At 35.0% G+C, this 19,649-nt stretch overlaps 5 protein-coding genes and 1 pseudogene across 5 annotated transcripts; 1 reads left to right on the forward strand and 5 right to left on the reverse strand.

The window, feature by feature from the left end:
- Positions 1-2,914: 2,914 nt before the first annotated feature.
- Positions 2,915-4,440, reverse strand: LOC106348573 (polyadenylation and cleavage factor homolog 5-like). Its single transcript, XM_048760774.1, has one exon. The coding sequence runs from the start codon at positions 4,293-4,295 to the stop codon at positions 3,039-3,041; it is 1,257 nt and encodes a 418-aa protein (XP_048616731.1). The 5' UTR covers positions 4,296-4,440; the 3' UTR covers positions 2,915-3,038.
- Positions 4,441-4,626: 186 nt separating this feature from the next.
- LOC106348575 (protein AAR2 homolog) lies at positions 4,627-7,539 on the forward strand. Its single transcript, XM_013788337.3, has 13 exons — positions 4,627-4,776; positions 4,870-4,952; positions 5,101-5,158; positions 5,256-5,315; positions 5,532-5,661; positions 5,770-6,002; positions 6,097-6,189; positions 6,312-6,383; positions 6,547-6,579; positions 6,754-6,885; positions 6,986-7,042; positions 7,124-7,219; positions 7,307-7,539. The coding sequence occupies exons 1-13, from the start codon at positions 4,681-4,683 to the stop codon at positions 7,364-7,366; spliced, it is 1,203 nt and encodes a 400-aa protein (XP_013643791.1). The 5' UTR covers positions 4,627-4,680; the 3' UTR covers positions 7,367-7,539.
- Positions 7,522-9,813, reverse strand: LOC106348574 (methionyl-tRNA formyltransferase). The gene is made up of 11 exons (XM_013788336.3): positions 9,595-9,813; positions 9,440-9,502; positions 9,231-9,365; positions 9,039-9,141; positions 8,874-8,944; positions 8,676-8,780; positions 8,559-8,592; positions 8,374-8,474; positions 8,096-8,155; positions 7,832-8,035; positions 7,522-7,737 (listed from the first exon to the last, which is right to left on the reverse strand). Exons 1-11 carry the CDS (start codon positions 9,706-9,708, stop codon positions 7,648-7,650), a joined length of 1,080 nt encoding a protein of 359 aa, XP_013643790.1. The 5' UTR covers positions 9,709-9,813; the 3' UTR covers positions 7,522-7,647.
- A 1,064-nt stretch (positions 9,814-10,877) lies between these two features.
- LOC106352124 lies at positions 10,878-12,212 on the reverse strand (annotated as a pseudogene).
- Positions 12,213-12,571: 359 nt separating this feature from the next.
- LOC111207071 (nucleolin 1) lies at positions 12,572-15,916 on the reverse strand. Its single transcript, XM_022704670.2, has 7 exons — positions 15,225-15,916; positions 15,093-15,141; positions 14,735-14,898; positions 14,488-14,585; positions 14,288-14,408; positions 14,132-14,208; positions 12,572-14,040 (listed from the first exon to the last, which is right to left on the reverse strand). The coding sequence occupies exons 1-7, from the start codon at positions 15,240-15,242 to the stop codon at positions 14,016-14,018; spliced, it is 552 nt and encodes a 183-aa protein (XP_022560391.1). The 5' UTR covers positions 15,243-15,916; the 3' UTR covers positions 12,572-14,015.
- A 230-nt stretch (positions 15,917-16,146) lies between these two features.
- LOC106350651 (E3 ubiquitin-protein ligase SINA-like 2) lies at positions 16,147-18,254 on the reverse strand. The gene is made up of 3 exons (XM_013790510.2): positions 18,238-18,254; positions 17,725-17,947; positions 16,147-16,928 (listed from the first exon to the last, which is right to left on the reverse strand). Exons 1-3 carry the CDS (start codon positions 18,252-18,254, stop codon positions 16,221-16,223), a joined length of 948 nt encoding a protein of 315 aa, XP_013645964.1. The 3' UTR covers positions 16,147-16,220.
- Between the last annotated feature and the right edge of the window lie 1,395 nt (positions 18,255-19,649).

Below are 19,649 nucleotides of genomic sequence, written 5' to 3' on the forward strand. Positions count from 1 at the left end.
CCTCCATAACTGGTCAGAATAGGAGCATTTGAAAAATAAATGATCTCGGGTTTCTGCTTCAGTATGACAGAGCAAACACACACATTGTCTACTCCTTGGATCCATTTGGCGATTCTATCCATAGTAGATAATATGTTCTTCATTGCCAACCAGACTATGAATGCAAATTTCGGAGTCGCCATAGAGAACCAAACCCCTTTAGCCCACATATGCTTCTCATTTACCTCTCGTAATTTGTCCCAAGTCTCACGAGTTGAAAATTTTGGTTTGTAACCCATTTTACCTCTCCATGTACTTATGTCTTCACTTTCATTACAGATCAAACTTCTCATAGTATCTAAACTCCTCTCCAACTCATTCAGAACTTCTAGCCGGTGCTTCCTTTTACGTCTGAACCTCAACGCAGCCTCTACTAGCGTAGCGTTTTTCCTTATTCCCAAACCAATCATCCCTCTGTCACCCAAAATCATTAAGATTATTATCTATACTACTCTTGAATAAGTAAAAAAAGGCAACATGATAATACCGGGATGTGTGTTGATGGTCAAACAAAGCATCCTGCATTTACTATTCTTTAGCATTTCACATAATCTAATGGCAAACTTAGCCATCATTTCTAATGAAAAGTACAATAAAAACTCTATAATTAGTAATATCAAAATATAATATTTTATTAATTTATAAAAATACTAATATTTTAAAAAACTTTATCTTATATATCAGCTAAACTATATTTTATTTTATTATACCAATTGGTATTTTGTGTATCAAAATACATATCTTAAAATATATATGAATTTTATAATTAAAAAAAATGCAAAAATTAAATTTAAAAGAAAAGGTAGAAAGGAATATCATATAAAATATTTTATTCATGCTTATATAAATCTTACACAAATTATATATAGTAGTTATTAATTTATAAGGTTAATATACTACATGTTTATTTCATTTTTAAAATATTATTATATTATAATTATTGGTTTATGTTAGATTTTGAAATGGTCCAACCTATTATTATTTTATTATATTTATTAATTTACAGAGTTCATTCTGTATTTAAGTGCAAATGGAAGACGAACTAGTTCCGCTAGTTAAAATAACTGACTGTTAAATTTAGTCAGTTACGGCGATTACCTTTACTGTGTTAATTAGTAAGCTTCGGGGAATATGTAGCATCGGTTGTTAGGCATCTCCGATTTTTGCAAACGAGAAAAGACGGTTGAGAACTTCGGATGGTTAACCAGTTATTTATTATAAGACTAGCATATAATTTTTGACTTTAGTGTGAATCAAAAATACACAAGGCCACATTACATTTGATGTTGGGCTATGATGTAGATCAGTACATCTAATCAAATCAGTAAGATATAAATTGCAAATTCTTGGAAAATAAAACATTTTTTGTTAACATGTATACAATATTAAATTGTAATTCCAAAATTAGCTCCCATAATTACTTGAATTGACCATTATGTTTATCTATTGCGTGCACATTATATTGCGTCAATTCTCTTACGAAGAGTTGCACTGGTGTACAAAAAAACCTCTTTTTTTGTTTTCTCTTTGTAAGTCATTTCTATGATACGCCAACTGTGTGCTAGATGCAGCGTCTGCCACTGTAGCATACTTCTACACACCTAAGAACGGAGTACTATTCTCCCCTACAATATAAAATATTCGACCAGTGGGCTCTCAAAAATCAAACCAGAACGCTCTGTTTTGAAAAACTCACAATACCTGGCAGTTTTAAAAGCTTCCTCCCAATCCATAAACTCCGACATCCATCCCGCAATTTTGGATACTTGCAGCAAATATATACGTTTAGTGTGTTTATTGAAGAATTAAAAAAAAATTACTCCCTCAGTTTTTAATATAAGTCGTTTTAGATAAATATTTATGTTCTAAATTATATGACGTTTTCGGTTTTCTATGTAAAATTTATTAACACTTAATGTTATATGACCAATGATAATATACCTATTTTATTATTGGTTGATTTGTGGTTAGGTAAATAATTAATTATGTTTTTGTTTAGAAAATATAAAAAATTTAACGATTTTCTTAATCTATGTGCATAATTTTAAAATGACTTATATTAAAAAACGGAAAGAGTATTATTGAAGAATCTTATGAATTTGTAGCATGCTTCATTGGGATAGTTTGGTAAAAGCCTTGTTATCTGTAAATTCGGGTAGCTATCTCAGTTACTAGGTTTATCCGGTTTCTCCCATAAACGTAAAAAGAAGGTTGAGATAGCTAACCACTTATTGCGGCATATTCCCTCAGTTTCATTTTATGTGTCACTTTGGGTTTGTGTACACAAATTAAGGAAACAATTAATTTTGTATATTTCTTATATAAAAACACAAATTACCTATACACCTAACCATATTTCAAATAGAAAAATAAATTGTTAAATAGAATTAATAAATTTTGTATTGAAAGTCGAAAACGACACTTATTTTGTAACAAAAAAATTTCTCTACAACAATACTTAATATGAAACGGAGAGAGTATCATTTTGACTTTAGTGTGATTCTAAATACACAAAGCCACATTACGTATGATGTTGGACTATGATGCAGGTCTATTTAAACCAGTAAGCTATAAATTGCCTGTTACTGAATCAAACAATTTGTCAACTTCTATTGTAACTTAGGCCCGTTCTGATAATCAACTACATTCATCTGTTGCCTTATTGATTTGATATGTTTGCTGTAGAAAAATAATGATAGAAAGAGATTCGATTGCAACAAATTCAGTATACTAAACACAATCAAATGTTTTAACTTAAATATAAAAGTGTTGAACAATGTGCTTTGGCTTCTGCCAGTTGAAAGTAGGGAAGAAAATCTGTTGCATATTAAACAGAACTGGCTAGAGAAGATACAGAAAAGTAAAAAAAAGATAATCATATCAAATGAAATTTTATTGAAATTTCAATGTGTTTTACAACTCTTAATTATGCATGTTCATTAGTTACAAAGAAAGGAACAAGAATAAAATCTCTTAGGAGTCTAGACTACTTAAATCTATCAGCAGACCACTGCACTCGCAACCGTAACGAGCTTTGCCGATTCCTTTGCAGGCCCTTTTCGTGGTTCAGGCATACAGTTAACATGAACTATAGGACCAGACCCGTTCATGTTCAAGTAGGCAGCATCTCTGTACATCCAATCATCCTCTTCATGGCTGAAAAACTCTTCCAACGACTCCAAGCATAACGCACACATCTTCTGGCTTTCATCAGCAGGAACAATGTGTTGCTGTTGTTTCTCCTCTTCTTTTGTCTTCTGGGTCTCTCCGAAAACAGGTTTAGCCCCTTCAATGGCAGCTCCTGTTGCTGCACTGAGCCAAAGAGGCGAGCTCGCAAACCAGTCACGCGACTGCTTCGATTTCTGGCTTACCCTCGTAGTTGTGGTGGCTTTGGTGGCGTCTTTAGCCATCCTGTTCTTCCTCACATGCCAGTCCATGTGCTTGCTATGCTCTTCTTGACCCTTGAATCTAACCCCACACGAGGAACATTGCCTCGGCATGTCGGAATAAAGAGACTTAACAACAGATTCACGTCGCACGTTAAGGTCAATTTTATCAAAATCAAGCCCAAGATCACATTCTCTCTCTTTTTCTTTCTCATTGTTGTTAAGAACGCTAAGTAAATCTGCCAATTCTTTGCTCACAATAGGCGGTTGTGGTAATAATTGTGACACAACTGAAACCATGTTTGGATGATTCATAGGGATTGAATTTGGCGAATTCGTAAACACAGGTGCTTGAGAAAGTAATGGATTAGCATTAAACCGGACTCCGGTTATGTCGCGGTTTGTGTTAGGTACGAAATTGGGAACCCATTCCGGTAACGAATCGAAACCATCGAGTTTACGATAAGGTAAAGGAAGCGGAACCGATTGGGGATTAGGGTTTCTATAACCGTAAGGTTTCTGATAATGGGCGTTGGATTCATTGTTACGAAGAGCAAAAGGAAAGACATTACTTGAATTAGAATTGATCACATCACCGTAATTAGAAACCCTAGACAAGTTACTATCATGATGATGATGATGACGATACATAGGAATCCCGCCGCCGTTAGGTTTCGCCGATTGGAATTGCGGTTGCGTCTGATATCTGGGGAGTTTCTGAGGCGGCGCGTAACGGCTTCGATCCTCCTCCTGGAAGCCTCCGATTCTGCCGACGTAGCCGCCGGGATTGTCGAACGGTCTCTTCAGCATCTTTCCAGCGTCCCGATGTGTGTTTCTCCGATGAGCGAAGACTCCGTTGGATGAAGACATCTTTATCAATTCAACAGACGGATGAATTTCTCTGAACGATCGACAATGAATGAACCCTAGATTTGGAATTCGTGTTTATGCGAGAGAGAGAGAGAGAGTAACAGAAAATTGCGGATTGTCAAAGAAACGAATGGGAAGACGCAACCGAGAGGGTTCGTGGGTATATATAAAAGGTTTAAGTCGGTTGGAAGTAAAGCGCGTGAAAATCGCGTCTCCGTCCACAAACCTACGCGGGTTTTATTTTAGTTAGGCTGAATTCATAAGCCCAACGTTTAAATGGGCCTGTTTAGTGGGCCCTTCTGGAATCTACTCGCCCTCTCCCACTCGATGTTTGTTTCTTCCCTCATTGTTAGGAAAGTTAAACCCAGAGGAGGAGGAGGAAGTGATGGATTCGGAAAAGGCACTAGAACTAGTGAAGCATGGAGCTACGCTTCTATTTCTCGACGTTCCTCAGCATACTCTCATCGGAATCGATACTGAGGCAAGTTCGAATACACTTTTGTTTTAGGTATCGAATCGTGAGTTCGAACACTGTTTTCGTCAATTCTTTTTATAAAATATTGTGATTTTGCAGATGTTCACAGTAGGAACAGCTTTCAAAGGGATAAAGATGATCCCTCCTGGAATTCACTTTGTCTTCTATAGTTCATCCACCAGGTTCTTTCAAGTCTTTATATGCTCATACCAAAAAAAAAAAGAGTCTTTTATATGCTTTTTGTGTATAATGTATTATTAACATGGTTGCATTCGTTACATTCCATTTATATCTGTTTTTGAATAATATTTTCATTTTTGATGTTTTCAGGGATGGTAAAGAGTTTTCACCTACTATTGGCTTTTTTGTTGATGTTGCTCCTTCCCAGGTTTGTGAATCAGTCTTTCCTTCACTACATTTTAATACTCCATGAGAAGGGGCATGGAACACTCATATAAAACCAGTTTTGATCTTGGCTACTCAAGGTTATCGTACGCAAATGGAATCAGCAAGACGAGTGGTTGGCCAAACTATCTGAAGAAGAGGTTTGCCCCTTTTAATAACTTAGTGCACTAGTTTCCTCAGTCCTGCTTGTACGTTTCTCAGTGATTTGCATACTATTAGTTAACGGTTATAATCAAATCTGTTCCTGTGAAACTTGAACAGAAGAGAATCATTTTGCCGTTGCTACTAGTCATTAGGCTTAGAGAAATAGTACTGTTTGTTAATTTTCTCCTTCTTGTTTTTCCCTTTGATGCCAGGAGGAGAGATATTCTCAAGCTGTGAAAAGTTTGGAATTTGACAAGCATCTTGGTCCATACAATTTAAGCCAGTATGGAGCATGGAAGCACTTGTCTAACTATATTACCAAGGATGTTGTCGAGAAGTTTGGTATGTGAAACCTTATATCTAGTGGATTCTTTAACCACATTCTTAAGGTTTCCACTGTGTCTTGAGTGGTGAACACTGTAAAACAACTTGACTTCTTCCGTTTTGCAGAGCCAGTTGGAGGAGAGATAACAGTCATCTACGAATCTGCTATTCTAAAAGGCGGACCTAAGACGGAAATGGAAAGAGCACTTGACGAGCAGATGAAGAAAAGCAAGTCTGGGGCGGCATCATCAACCACTGAGCAACCCAAAGGGAATAGGTTTTACTATACTTCTATTCCCGGGATTATAAAGCACAAGGGAATTTCTGGTCAGGAGCTAACCTCTTTGAATCTTGACAAGGTAACACCACCTCTTAATCTTTTTCTTCTTTAATTTAAACCTTAAAATCCTGTGAAAGCTTAGTTGATGTTATTTCCTCTTTTTGTTTGTACAGACTCAACTTCTAGAAAGTGTATTGTCAAAGGAGTACAAAGACTCGGAAGACTTGCTTCTTGGGGAGCTACAGTTTTCATTTGTAGCATTTTTGGTATGTACTCTTAACATATGCTTATTAAACATTCATACACAGTGCACATTTATGTATGGTCACACATACGAGTCCTTCAGATTTGTATTCCATTCTCAGATCATTGTCACATTATTGTGCAGATGGGGCAGTCTCTTGAATCCTTCATGCAATGGAAGTCCTTAGTTAGTCTTTTACTAGGCTGCACTGAAGCGGTATGTGATTCTAAAACATCCACGCTTTGATGTGATAGTGTATATTTTTCTATATGTTTTGTTCAGTTTTCTATCCTTCTCTGTTTTTATTTATGATATAGATACTTCTTCTATATGTTCGAAAAATCGATGCAACTTCATGCCCCTTTGTGACCTTTTGCAGCCCTTTCAGACTAGGAGTGGACTATTCACAAAGGTGAGTTTCGTCAATTTTCATTTAAAAACTATATCTGAGGATGCATATAGATGCTATTTAAACCAATTATATCTCATTTTTCTCAATTGTTATGTGCAGTCTGCAGGCTTTCTACCAATTGTCATTCTACTAATCTAATTAGTTCATCTTTCTTGATGTATGTATTTATTACAGTTCATTGAAGTAATCTACCATCAACTAAAATATGGACTACAGAAAGAGAGCAGTGGTCCAGAGATGGGCGTACTTGCACTTCTTGATGATTCTTGGCTAGCTTCAGATAGCTTTCTACATTTGCTTTGCAAGGTAAAATCTCTGTCTTGCTTTACATGCTTCCTTTGAGCGAGCATAGGTTTTGGATTTTTAAAGATTTTGAGTTTGAACTTCCATTGCTTTTTGATAACAGGACTTTTTTGCGTTAGTGGAAGAGGCATCTGTAGTTGATGGAGATTTATTGTCGTGGGTATGTCCACAAATCTCTACATAAACAGATCACACAATGTCTACATCAAATTCATTTTCTTCACATAATGTATTTTTGCAGACAAGGAAGTTCAAAGAATTGCTTGAGAACAGATTAGGATGGGAGTTTCAGAAGAAGAGCGATGTTGATGGGATTTACTTTGACGAAGATGATGAGGTAAATGTTAAAATCTTAAAAGCTTCTTCTGCTTTTTTTCTTTTTCATTGTCGCTCATGGAACTTTCATTAACTTGACATGTTACAGTATGCTCCTGTGGTTGAGATGTTGGACGAAAGTCATGGAGACTATTATATGGCCACATAGAGGACGTAAATGCAAGCTTTCATCGATTTTACCTTTGCTTGCACAGATGTTGGTATGATGCTAGTGTGTTGAGTGTTATTCTAACACGAGTTAAATACGATTCTTACATTAGTGCAAAAGTATGTAGAATTTGTTTATTTTAGATCTTAAAGGTCTTCCTCGAGAAGAGAATATATAGAATTACACCAAAGAATGTGGGGATATTAGTCACAAGTAAAATTAGAATGTGACAAAACAAATGAACTAAGTTGACATGTAGAAGCAAACTTCGGTCTCTGTCTTCATAGCTTCTTCAGCTTTTGACCTCTCAAGCCATTCCAGAAAGCAGTTGCGTCCATCGCTTTCTTACCAGGAAGTTGGACTTCAAGTACCTGAGTAAAGCAAAACATCAAATGCTAAGCATGTCAACATTTGCCCTTTGGATCAAAACTGAGCGGAAAATTAAGCAAGTCTATAGCTTCTTACCTCCAAAGCTGTGCCTCCTCCACAGGGAAACACCAATGAACCTTTCTTAAAAGTGACACAATCTTGTTCACCATTCAGAACTTCTGTACTTTGGCATATTCGAGTGGTGATGACCTTAAGCTCTACCTCGTTTTGCTGACCGCTTTTGTCATCAAGGACCAAGACTTTAGCTCGTGTTCCCGGCCATCCTGCGAATGCACGAACCTAGAAAGCGGTTTTTACTTTTTCTTTTTATAATTACAGAATAATTGAAAGGGTTTCTACCTTGTTATGTAGAACAAAAGCTTCCTGGTCGAAAGAGAGCCAAGCCTCATCAGGAGCTATCTGTGCGTCCATTAAATTAATAAGAAACATAATGTTTGTTATCCAGCATCTTTTTCTCTTATTTAAGTATAATTTTCAGCTGAAGAACCAATTTTTCCAAATCAAAATGCCCTATATCCTTAAACAATGCAAGATCTCAAACATAAACAAGATAGCAGGAAGGCCTTCTAAAGTATCTGCCTTATCTTGTAATCATACTATTCATATGCAAAAAATACCTTTGGAGCTAATGTAGCTTCAGAATCATCTTGAGGAACTGCTTTTGATTTTGCTGACCCATCAAATATCGATGGAAGTTCACGGATAAGAAGCTTAGACCCTGCAAAGTTTTTTCCACATTGAATCTCTAATGTTCATAGTGACACTTTTCTTGAAATGTATGAGCATAAGATCTAATAAATACCTTCAGAAAATAATAACGAGAGTAGTTCTGGTGCCTGCAAATGATTCAAAAGTCGCTAAGACCCATAGAAAGAAATATGTTAATATAATCAGCTATTTTCAGAGAAAGAGTATAAACCTTTATTTGATCATCTACTTGGAACCTCTTAGAGGCAATAACTGCCCCTGCATCTAACTTCCGCACCGTAAATGCTAATGACACTCCTGTTTTTTGAACACCATCCTATTACAGCCACCAAGTCTTATTGTGAAATTTCGAGTTATGCAATAACAGTAAGAGTTAGAACAAGTCAAGACCAAAAGAAAAAATATGTACCTGTAATGCTCTTTGCACTGGCGCAGCACCACGGTAGAGTGGCAACAAACTAGGATGTATATTCACTGTCCCTAAGAAATAGTAAAACATTTCACTTCAAACACACAAGCCTCTTCTGCAATATTAAGAAAACAATGTTCCATTAATTAGCAATTTTCTACTAACCGTGTAGTGGAATACTAAGGAACTTGGTAGGCAAAATGTTCCCATAAGCAGCTGTAACACAAAGCTCAGGTTGCAAATCTCTTAAAGTGGATAAGAACGCTTCCTGCACACAACAAAACACAAAGAAAGATCACATCTTTCTCCAAAAAGCAAAGAGCTTCATTAATGAGAGACCCAAAAGAAAAACCTTACATCTCCTGCCTTCTCAGGGGAGAAGATTAGATCAGAAGGTAAACCCTTTTCAAGAGCGTATTGCGCTACTGGAGAAGGCAACACTTTTCTCCCCCTGTCTCTTCTCGCCGGAGGCTGTGTGACAATACCAGCAACCTAGACAACAAGATCTCATCTCACCACATTTGTCTTAAAATCTTGTTCCAATGTAAGGAAGAGACCCTTATTACCTCGAAGGAAGAGTTTGGTGCGGAAGATGCGTCGAGAAGAGCTTCGAGCACTGTCACGGAAACCTTATTTCAAAGAGATAATTGAATTGTCAGGCTAAAGCCCTAAACCCATAAGTTATGTATATAGACGAAAAACATTGTGAAGTCTCTCTTACTTGAGGAGAGCCTAAGAAGATGAGAGGCTTCTTCTTCGGAGATGGAGCTACGGAAGAAAGAGTTGCTGAAGCGTTGACGCAGATGAAACGACGTAGCATTAGCGCTGAATTCATTATTTCTCTCTGCTTCAGTGGTTTCGGAGATTTCCTTTGGGTTTTGCAAACAGAGACGAGACGGAGAAGATAAATGGCTAGTGATTACATTTTTTGACGTAAACCGTTCCCATCCGAGCTGAACCAAAAGCTAATTCATAACCAAAGTCAAACCGTGCCGATAAAAACAAAACATAGTCAAACCGAATTCGTGATATTAAACATTAGCCGAGGATTGTCCAAAAAAAAAAAACATTAGCCAGGGGATTCCAGTTCAAATTTTGAATAAAAAATTGTGAATAAAAAATTACAATTGTATTTATTTGATGAAACAATAAGAAAATAAAATTATATTTAATTTAAAATTTTAAATAAAAATCATGTCAAATTGTCAATAGAATTTTATATATTATATTATATGGTATACTTATAATTATACTATTATATATATTTTTTAATTAATTCTGTTTTTATTATTCGGTTTTGATCAGTTTATAAGTATATCATGTTAATATATATAAATTATCTATTTTGATTCGGTTTAGATCAGATTGACTTTACTGGATTAAACTCCAGTGCGAAGACCGTTTATAGGTTCATTACAATAAACACATTTAGTGATGATTATCATATGGATTTATCTGATTATAATTTAAATAATCAAATGTATCAAAGAAGAAGAAGACTGTCGATATCAATGGTTTTAAAGTTTGTGCCTCTCAGGTAAGTTAAAGATCCGTTTTTGAATAACCACTTTCTTTATAGTATTGCTTCTCCTCAACCTCGTTAAGACACTTGAGGAGGCTCCAAAGAGCTTTCCAAATACTAAAATAAATGAGGCGTGCACGCAGGTTTCAAGTTAAAGTCCAACCTTGATGAGGTTTCTGACAAGGAGAGAAACAAATCTTGTGCCCATGGATTTTTGTTGGTAGACAACGTTGCTTGATGTAGAGATCAAAGTTATTATTTCCTTTCTTTTCTGTTTTTTCTTGCTTTCTGAATTCTAATATTCTAGAGATCCGGCTAATTATCAGGAGACCTGGGTTATGTTGATGGGTCTCGAAATTGCAGCAAAATAAGATATTTCACTGGAAACAAGTTATAAGACATCAAACCAAGTCCTTTAGGAGTAAAACCTTAGTTCTACATAGATATCCGAACATAGAACATAACTAAGGCAAATAAGGCAATAAACAAGTTTCCTTTCTTTTTTCATTTCTTAAAAAGGGGAGGAACATGAGTTCTTATACAAACTTTGAAACACTAAACAACACACAACAAAAAGGAGACATGCAAGAGAACGTAGATGGACAAAAACTCCCTAATCAAATATATATAACTGAAAGGAGACAAAGCCTTTGGTTACTTGACTTTGTTTTGGTATTTGGAGTTAGCCTTCTTCTCACGAGTTGACCTGCGTACATTGTTATCATCGTCAGCCTCAACAGCTTCTTCTTCTTCTTCCTTATCTTCTTCATCTTCACCAGCTTCTTCTTCTTCTTCTTCTACTAGCTGGCGGATGCGAATAAGCAAGTCATCAACAGTTTCTTCTTCTTCTTCTTCCCCATCTTCTTCTTCTAGCCGGCGGATGCAAATACGCAAGTTCTGCACAATAGCCTGCGGATTCAAATAGGAAGGAATTGACATGAAGTTTTCCTGAGGAGTTTGGAAGCGCACTTTCTGAATCCTATTCATCTCTGTTGATCCAAACTTCGTAGTGTGACGTCCATCGAGTAGGTTAACTTATAGGAGAGTTCCCCAGCTCCTGGAGCGGATGGTGCTATACAGTTCACAGTCACAGACAATCCTTGCGCCACCTCGAAACACTGAACCACAACCAATGGACCACCTCCATATTCCTGAAGGACTGAAATCTTCGAACCTGTGCTCATACATGGGTTGTGGAGAGTGCCACACACGAAGCGGCTCAATATATCCGTGTGGTAAGCATCATAGTGAGTGTAGAGATCTTTGTACACACCAGCGTAGTTGCAGTTAGGTGCAGGGCAGTAGCAAAGAGCGAAACCGCATTCTTTCTCATGGGCTAACTCTTTGCCGTAAGAGAACTTCTCCGTGCAACCATGTTCGGCGTTTGGGCACGGAACAGCGACTGATTCAACAACTCTCTCCAAGATTCTGCATCGGTTGTTACCGATAGGCAAAGCGCAGACGGGGCATTTGTTTCTCAGTTTAAGACAGCAGGAAGAACAAGCTATGTGTCCATTGTCACACTGATGAGATGCAAAAAAAAATAAACAAACTTGTAACAACGAATCAATGAAACAAAAAATAAATAATCATTTTGATATTCAAGACAAATAAACGGAGACCTGGAAAACATGTTGGGTCAGGGCTTGGCAGCAAACGGGACAATCGAGAAGATCCAAATCGAGCAGCGTCCCCGATCGTGCCTCCGGTATCACTTCATAGCCGTCTACACTCGCCGTTTCTCTGCCTTCATCTTCAACGGAAGAATATTGGGAAATTTGCACATAAGAAAATACAATTAGTATTGTTATAGAAAAACATATAAGAAATTAAATTAGTAATGGTGTTCCAAAAAAGTAATGTAGTCAATAAATAAAATAGTTAAGATCTTGTTTTTACAATTTTATTAGTGACCATTGCGTTATTATGACACACCTGGCTGAATTGTTTTTTTTTTATAAATTTTTTTGGTAAAATTTTAAGTAATATTTTTTTTAAAGATATGTTTCCTGTTTTAATCTTATTTATATCTAATTTTCTTTAAAAAATAACTAATAAGGTTTATGATTCATCTTTCAAAACATATTAACATAGGTTTTATTAAATACAATATGTTTTAAAAAAATTAAAGGAAACAAATATTTTATAAAAAGAAACGTAATATAAGAACAAAAATTATTATTTTTATATAAAACATATAAATTTTCTATTATGTGGTTATGAATGTTGAAAGCATTTTGTAGTGGGACAGTTCGCAATGGTAAAGTTCAAGCCGAACTTTAAGCGAAAATGGGAGGGGAGGTGGGGGAGAGACATCACCTTAAGCTTTTAAACTATGGTTTGCAGGCATGGGTATTTTGATACCTGTTTGAATTTGGATTGAATATTTTAGTTTTTGAGTATTTCGATATAAGGGCCTAGAACCGTTCGAGTATTTTTATAAATCGGCTCGAGTTCAAATATTTTTAGTTTTGGTTCAGTTATTTCTGATCGGGTTCAGATATTTATAATTTGAAAAATATTGAAATTCTTCATTGCTAAAGTTTCTTATACTCAAAAAATTTACCACCAACTTAACTGATTTTTAATATTTAATAGATTGGACGATTAATAATTTTTTAAAAAAAATTAGAAAAAGAAAGATATTAACTTGGTTGTTGTTCTGAGAATTTGAATGTTACTTTTGTTAATGTATGAAACAAGAAGGTTGATACTCATTTTAATCCAGTAGAAAATCATTTTATCCGTAATTATATATGCATTATCGGATGTTAAATTATGCATATCATCAATATAAATATTTTGAATAAAAAAACAAAAAAAACAAGGAATATAAGGTTAAATATACATATATTTAGTTATTTTCGGATATTCATTCATGTTTAGATATTCAACTTCTCCTAATTGAATACTCATTCGAGTATTTTTATATTTCAATTTGGTTTTGATTAAAGTTTTTCGGATCAGGTTCGAACTCAAATTTTTGGATCCAGATAAAATACCAAAACATTTTAGCTTGTGTGATGACATATATACACGAAGGAAATAAAGCTTTCCCTGGGCGATGTGGGACAAAACATGAAAATTGGGTTGTCTTTTGATCATTCCGAGATTACGAATTCGTCATATTATTTCTTATTCAATTTAACTTTATTTTAACGTTTGAATATAATAGATTGTAATACTTGTTATAAGCTTTTCAGTAAACCATTAATCCGGCTATGACCATGACCGAACCGCAAAAAAACCACCGAAAAGTCGAAAGGCCAGTCTTCTGTTTTTGTCAAATGCATAGTTCCAACATCTGCCACAGATACAACAAGCTTCGTTTTAAATCTTTATGAAATTTTTGCTCGTATAATTGGCTGCCGGTTATAGAACGAATGCAAACGGAGGAGGTGGATATTATTAGAGATATAAAAAAGTCGGATGTGAAGATGATAACACAAATATAGAAATCTCCCTTGATTTCTTACGTAAAAGAACCAAAGAAAAAGAGAAAAAAACCCAAAAAGGAGATACTCAATAGCATCGGTTAAATCATAATTAGCCTGATCTAAAAGATTGTACAGTAATTAATAACCCCCCTTAGTTATTATCTTTAGTTATTCTTGATTGATCTACCACAAGTTACCACCAAAGCACCTACAAAATATTGATAGAGAAGATTACTAACACATTAAGATACTTACACAAACAAAAAATCTCCAAGACACTGAAAAAAAAACAGTTTTACCTGGTTTCTGAACTTTCTAGAGCCATGTCAAGCCGAATTTGACGACCGAGCAAAGTTCTACCCTGAAATCCCAGCGCCTAAATTAGAAAAAGATCTGATCAGAAATCATTACTTCGACCTTTTCTCCATCAATCATATAGCAAAAATTACTCTCACCATCTGTGCTTCTACAGGAGAAGCAAACAAAATATGGCCAAATCCCCTGAAACTGCCATCATCACGTCCCATACCAAATTTAACATCAACAACTTCGCCAGCTTCTCGGAAGAACTCCTTGCTATAAAATGGAGGACAATAATTTAAAGGTCAATGGAAGGAAAACTTTCCATAAAAGTAGAGAAAGGTGCTATACTTACATATCTGATTTTTTGACTTGGAGCGCAAGATTGCCAGCAAAAAGTGTTCTTGATCCTCCAGTAGTAGTAGATCTTGGTGGCTGTGGCTGTGGCTGTGGCTGTGGCAAATAATAATACACAAAAGTAAACTTCAAATATAGCAAACGAAAAGGAAGAGACTATAGCATTTGAATTCTGCTCAGCAGACACCATTTTTCTACATGATAGAGCATAAACAAACTAGATTAACAAACATTAAGTAATATACATTAACGATCATGGGCCCCTCCTCTTCCTCAGAATCAGAATCATCTGAGGAACTATCTGAGGAAGAAGAATAATCTGCCTCCATGTGCATCTTTTCATCAGATTCTTCATTCTGATTCTCTAGATTCAGTTTGGTATTGAACTCATCCGAAAGCTCTCTCTGACCTGAAGAAACAAAAGAAAAAGAAAAAACAATAGTCAAAATTAACAGCACAAAAACGTTTAATTGAGATTCTCCACAGTAAACTGCCTTATAAATAACACAGTGGAAGCAATGCTTGTATAACAATGAACAGAAGTATATATCGTCACTGACTCATAGCGTCAGAGGAAATCTATTTGTGTACAAGTCGTTGTACCTTCATTCAAAGGGTTCGTGGCTTCAATCGCAGTAGGAGCTGCTTCAGCCTGAAAAATTGAAACACAAAAAAAGTTAGTTACAAACTGTAGAAGAAACATGAGAAGAGGTTCGAGACAGAGAAGAAGAATACTATGTTAGTTGATTCCATGGAGAAGATTTTAAGAAAGGAAAAGTGACTGCTTGGTTTGCTAGGTAATGGAGAGAGACGTAAGAACTTGTTAGGTTTAGAGATTGAGGAACACGTAATATACCATATATATAGGGAGAAAGATTAGATAACTTTTAAAATATACAAAAGAAAGTAAAAATAATCACATATCGATAAGGAAATTTTGTGGCAAAAAACTAGATATGAATGTTGGGCCCTTGATCGATGAAAAAAGGATGGAGTAAACCGTCTGACGGGTTTGTCAAGTGCAATGTAGGCCCATCATGGATCAATGGCCGTCGTCAGTGTGGTGAATCCTGGATTCTGAGAGACCCTCCTGGAACTGCGATTCTCCAGAGCAGAAGAGCCTATTCCTTTATTGGCTCAAAAGAGGAAGCTGACCTCTATGCATTGCTGTGGGCCATTGACAGCATGCGTAACCTCCGTAAACACGATGTTATCTTTGAATCATCCTCTATTGAGATGAGAGAGGTTTTACTCTTTGCATCTCCCTTTGGGAAAAGTCTTTGCAACAATAGAGAAGTAACTAAAACCTGAAGTTTTTCTCCGGCGGTGAAAACTGGTTGTATTGATAAAATAAAATGTATTGACTCTAACAACTACAATATCTTGTATAACAATTTTTGTGTAACATTGTTTGGTATTGATAATTTAAATATTGAATTTTCTAATGTTTATATATCATAAACGAATGATTCGTCTTGATGGGTTTTCCTTGAACTGTTTAATATATGTATTAACAATCTGCTGAATCGTTAGATGTTTATTTATGCTACCTGGATTTAATTATGAACCCATCCATCTTGAGTTATAAGCATTTTTAGGGAATATGGATGAGCTATATAGTGTAATGAATCTAATAACTACATTATATAGTGCAACATGCATGTAGCCAGCTAACTTGAATGGGAAACCCGTGACTCGGATATGTGTGTACATACACAGATAAGCAAATGATTAGTCTTTCCAATGATAATATGCATACTCCTCTTCAGCTTCATCCTCTTCAACTTCTTTTTCTTCTTCTAGCCGGCGCATGCAAATAACCATCTTCAACCGAAGCTTCTGACCCACGATATAGTAAGGAACTAACATGAAGTCCTTCTCAGGAGTTTCCCAGCTCACTTTCTGAATCCTATTCATCTCCTCTAACTCAAACGTCATTGTTGCATCTCCAAACGAGTAGGAAAGATGATAGGAGAATCTCCCAACTCCGGGAGCAGAAGGTGCTATGCAGTTGACAGTTACATACATTCCTTGTGGTTCATTGAAACACTGGAGCACAACCAATGGACCATCACTAGATTCGTGAAGGATTAAAATCTTCTCGCTTGTGGATAGCCATGCGCCACTGGAACGGACACACATGAAACAGTTCCACAAGTCCTTGTCCTTGTGGTTGCATAGTAGTGACTGTAGAGGTCCCTTGTACACGCCAGTGTATTTGCAGTTTGGTGTAGGACAGTAGCACAGAGCGAAACCGCATTCCTTCTCATGGGCTATCTCTTTACCATAAGAGAACTTCTCAGTGCAACCATGTTTTGCGTTTGGGCAAGGAACGATGATTACTTCTACATCTCTCTCCATGATTCTGCACCGGCAGACAGGGCATTTGCTCCTCAGTTTGAGACAGCAAGAAGAACAAGCTATGTGTCCATTTTCACACTGATGAGATGCAAAAATCCACACAGAGATTGTTATTATTACCAAAGTTGTAATGAGTAAATCAGGAGAAATTAAATGTAGCAATACCTTGTCGAACATATGAACTCAATGTGGCTGATAAGATTTAATTTGAGAAATCGGACTACAAGTCTATATATAAGTACATGAAAATCGAAAATGATCAATCATGTATATGTTTCTTGGAGGAAACGTTTCACAAGACTCTTCTGCTATTCGATGAAAAGGGAAAAGTTTTCCTTATGAATCATGTTCTGTACATGTTAGTAAACTTTTGTAGTGAAAATTAAATATGTAAATGTAAGACATGGATTTTACCTACTCATTGTTATCTTAAAAGTTCCATAACTATCACTTAGGGTTACAATCACACGTGCTAGTAAATGATCACATGCTTCATTTCTTTCAATTAACAGCAACGTTTTCCTCAAAATCCATAGACACTAAAGTAAGGGCCGGCTTACATAGGGGGGCGAGCGGTGCCCAATCCGTTGTCCTCTTATTTTTTAATAGATAAGGATCCGATTTTTGTTTAAAAAAATATAAGTAATTTTATATTAAAAATAAGAAAAGGGGTTCAAATTTTTTTATATGAAAGTATTTTTTTTGTTTCCATAGATTTATTTTTAAAAATACTTCTCGTATTTAAAAAAAACATATATCTATCAGATTTTTTAAAGAAAAATAATAGTTTAGAAATTAATTTTTTTTGTGACAGGGCCCACGACACCATTAAGCCGGCCGTGACTAAAGTGCAGAAAAGGGTAAGAGACAAGACCTGAAAGATAGGGTTTGTCAGTGCATGGCAGCAAACAAGACAGTCGAGAAGATCCAAATCAAACATAGTCCCATATCGTGCCTCCGTTTCACTCCTCGTTCCTCCACCATTCTCGCCTACTTTTTCTTCTTCAACAGTGGAGGGAAGTCTTCGTTGCCTCTTTTGGTGGTGACTGCTTGACGCTTCTCCGGTGAACAGAGTTGGCTCAATGGTGTCATGAATCCTGGGGTAAAAAAAAATTAATTTTCTAAACTATTATTTTTCTTTAAAAAATCTGATAGATATATGTCTTTTTCAAAATACCAGAAGTATTTTTAAAAATAAATTTATGGAAATAAAAAAAATATTTTCATATAAAAAAAAATTTGGGCTCATTTTCTTATTTTTAATATAAAACTACATGTATTTAAAAAAAAATCGAACCCTTATCTATTAAAAAATAAGGGACAACGAATTGGATCCGGGGCGATCGCACCGCTTGCTTCCCTGTCTAAACCGGCTCTGCCAGTGAACGCTTGCTCGGCGTTCATCTTTTTCACGATGCCTAACGAAACTGCGTCTTAATTTTAGGTTAGATAAGAATATGTTGGTAAACCTAATTTCCTTTCCCGCTAACGTTTTCAGATTTTAGGAGTCAATATTTACGATTTGTGCAATTTGCCGTTCTCATTAAGTAAGGGACACAAAAGTCCAATTCGTTTTTGTATAGATTTTACTGATGATACATATATCTTACATTTAAATGTTAATTTTTTATACTATTAAAATAGAGTCGATTGTTTTTAAACTATAGAAAAGTTATAATGGTCCAACTAAAATAGACACACTAATTACCATTAAAATGTTTTTAATCTAACCAATATCGATAAATATAAAACATGCACAATCACATGATTCACATCACAACAAAAAAAATCATATACAATCTAAAACAAATCGGTTTAATTAAATAGAAATGAACCCATATAATTTTTTTTATAGTGACATTTTATATATACTCTATCGAAATAATGTTATTTTTAATCGAGTGTATTATAATAAATACTCATGTATGCAGATAGTACTGAAAACATAGAATAGAATCTTTGATGGAAAAAGGACATGATACACCATGACTTGATAACTTCTAGGTTTTTTTGGAGATTTGTTCTAAGTCAGTCCACTATGGTTAGGGAATAGCTTATAACTCATACATGTACATATATATTTTTTGCTATGATCAATAGATTTGACATTTCATAAAAAAAAGAAGATAAAATGGTATGAAAAAAATGATTTTGAAACATAATAACAAATAAAGAGATAACAATAGTACAGTGTAGTTTACAAAAAAAAAAAAAAAACAATAGTACAGTGTAGGGTCTTTTCATTTTGTTTTGTTTGTCGTTGTAATAGTACCAGAGGAGAAACAACCCATATATAAAACGTGTATAGTGTGGACATTGAGGCTATTTGTTAATGCACAAAGTTACAAAACCTATCTCTTATATATTAATAGAAAATCTTTATAATATTTGCGCTATACAATGTGTGACCACTAATATGATTTTTAAATTCTTTATAGAAATAAGTTGATCTATCTAAACATATACAATAATTCTCAGTAAACTAACCATATAAGATATGAAATTATTAAAATATTTATGAAAATTAATAATTTTGAATAAAGATTTGAGAATAACTTTTTTTATCTTCTGTCATTTTTGTTTAATTTAAAATTATTAAAACAATTAAAAAATCATATTAACTATAAAAAAAATTAGATTTTTAATGTATGTTATATTTTGAATTTTCTAAAATAACTAAAAATTACTAAATCTTTTAAATATCTCACATTGAAAATTTTATGATCAATATTTAATTTTTTTTTGTAACAAAATACAAATGAGCATAAAACAATATGAGTATAAATTCTCATTTAGTAA

Source organism: Brassica napus, chromosome C6, assembly GCF_020379485.1.
Source record: "Brassica napus cultivar Da-Ae chromosome C6, Da-Ae, whole genome shotgun sequence".
NCBI lineage: Eukaryota > Viridiplantae > Streptophyta > Magnoliopsida > Brassicales > Brassicaceae > Brassica > Brassica napus.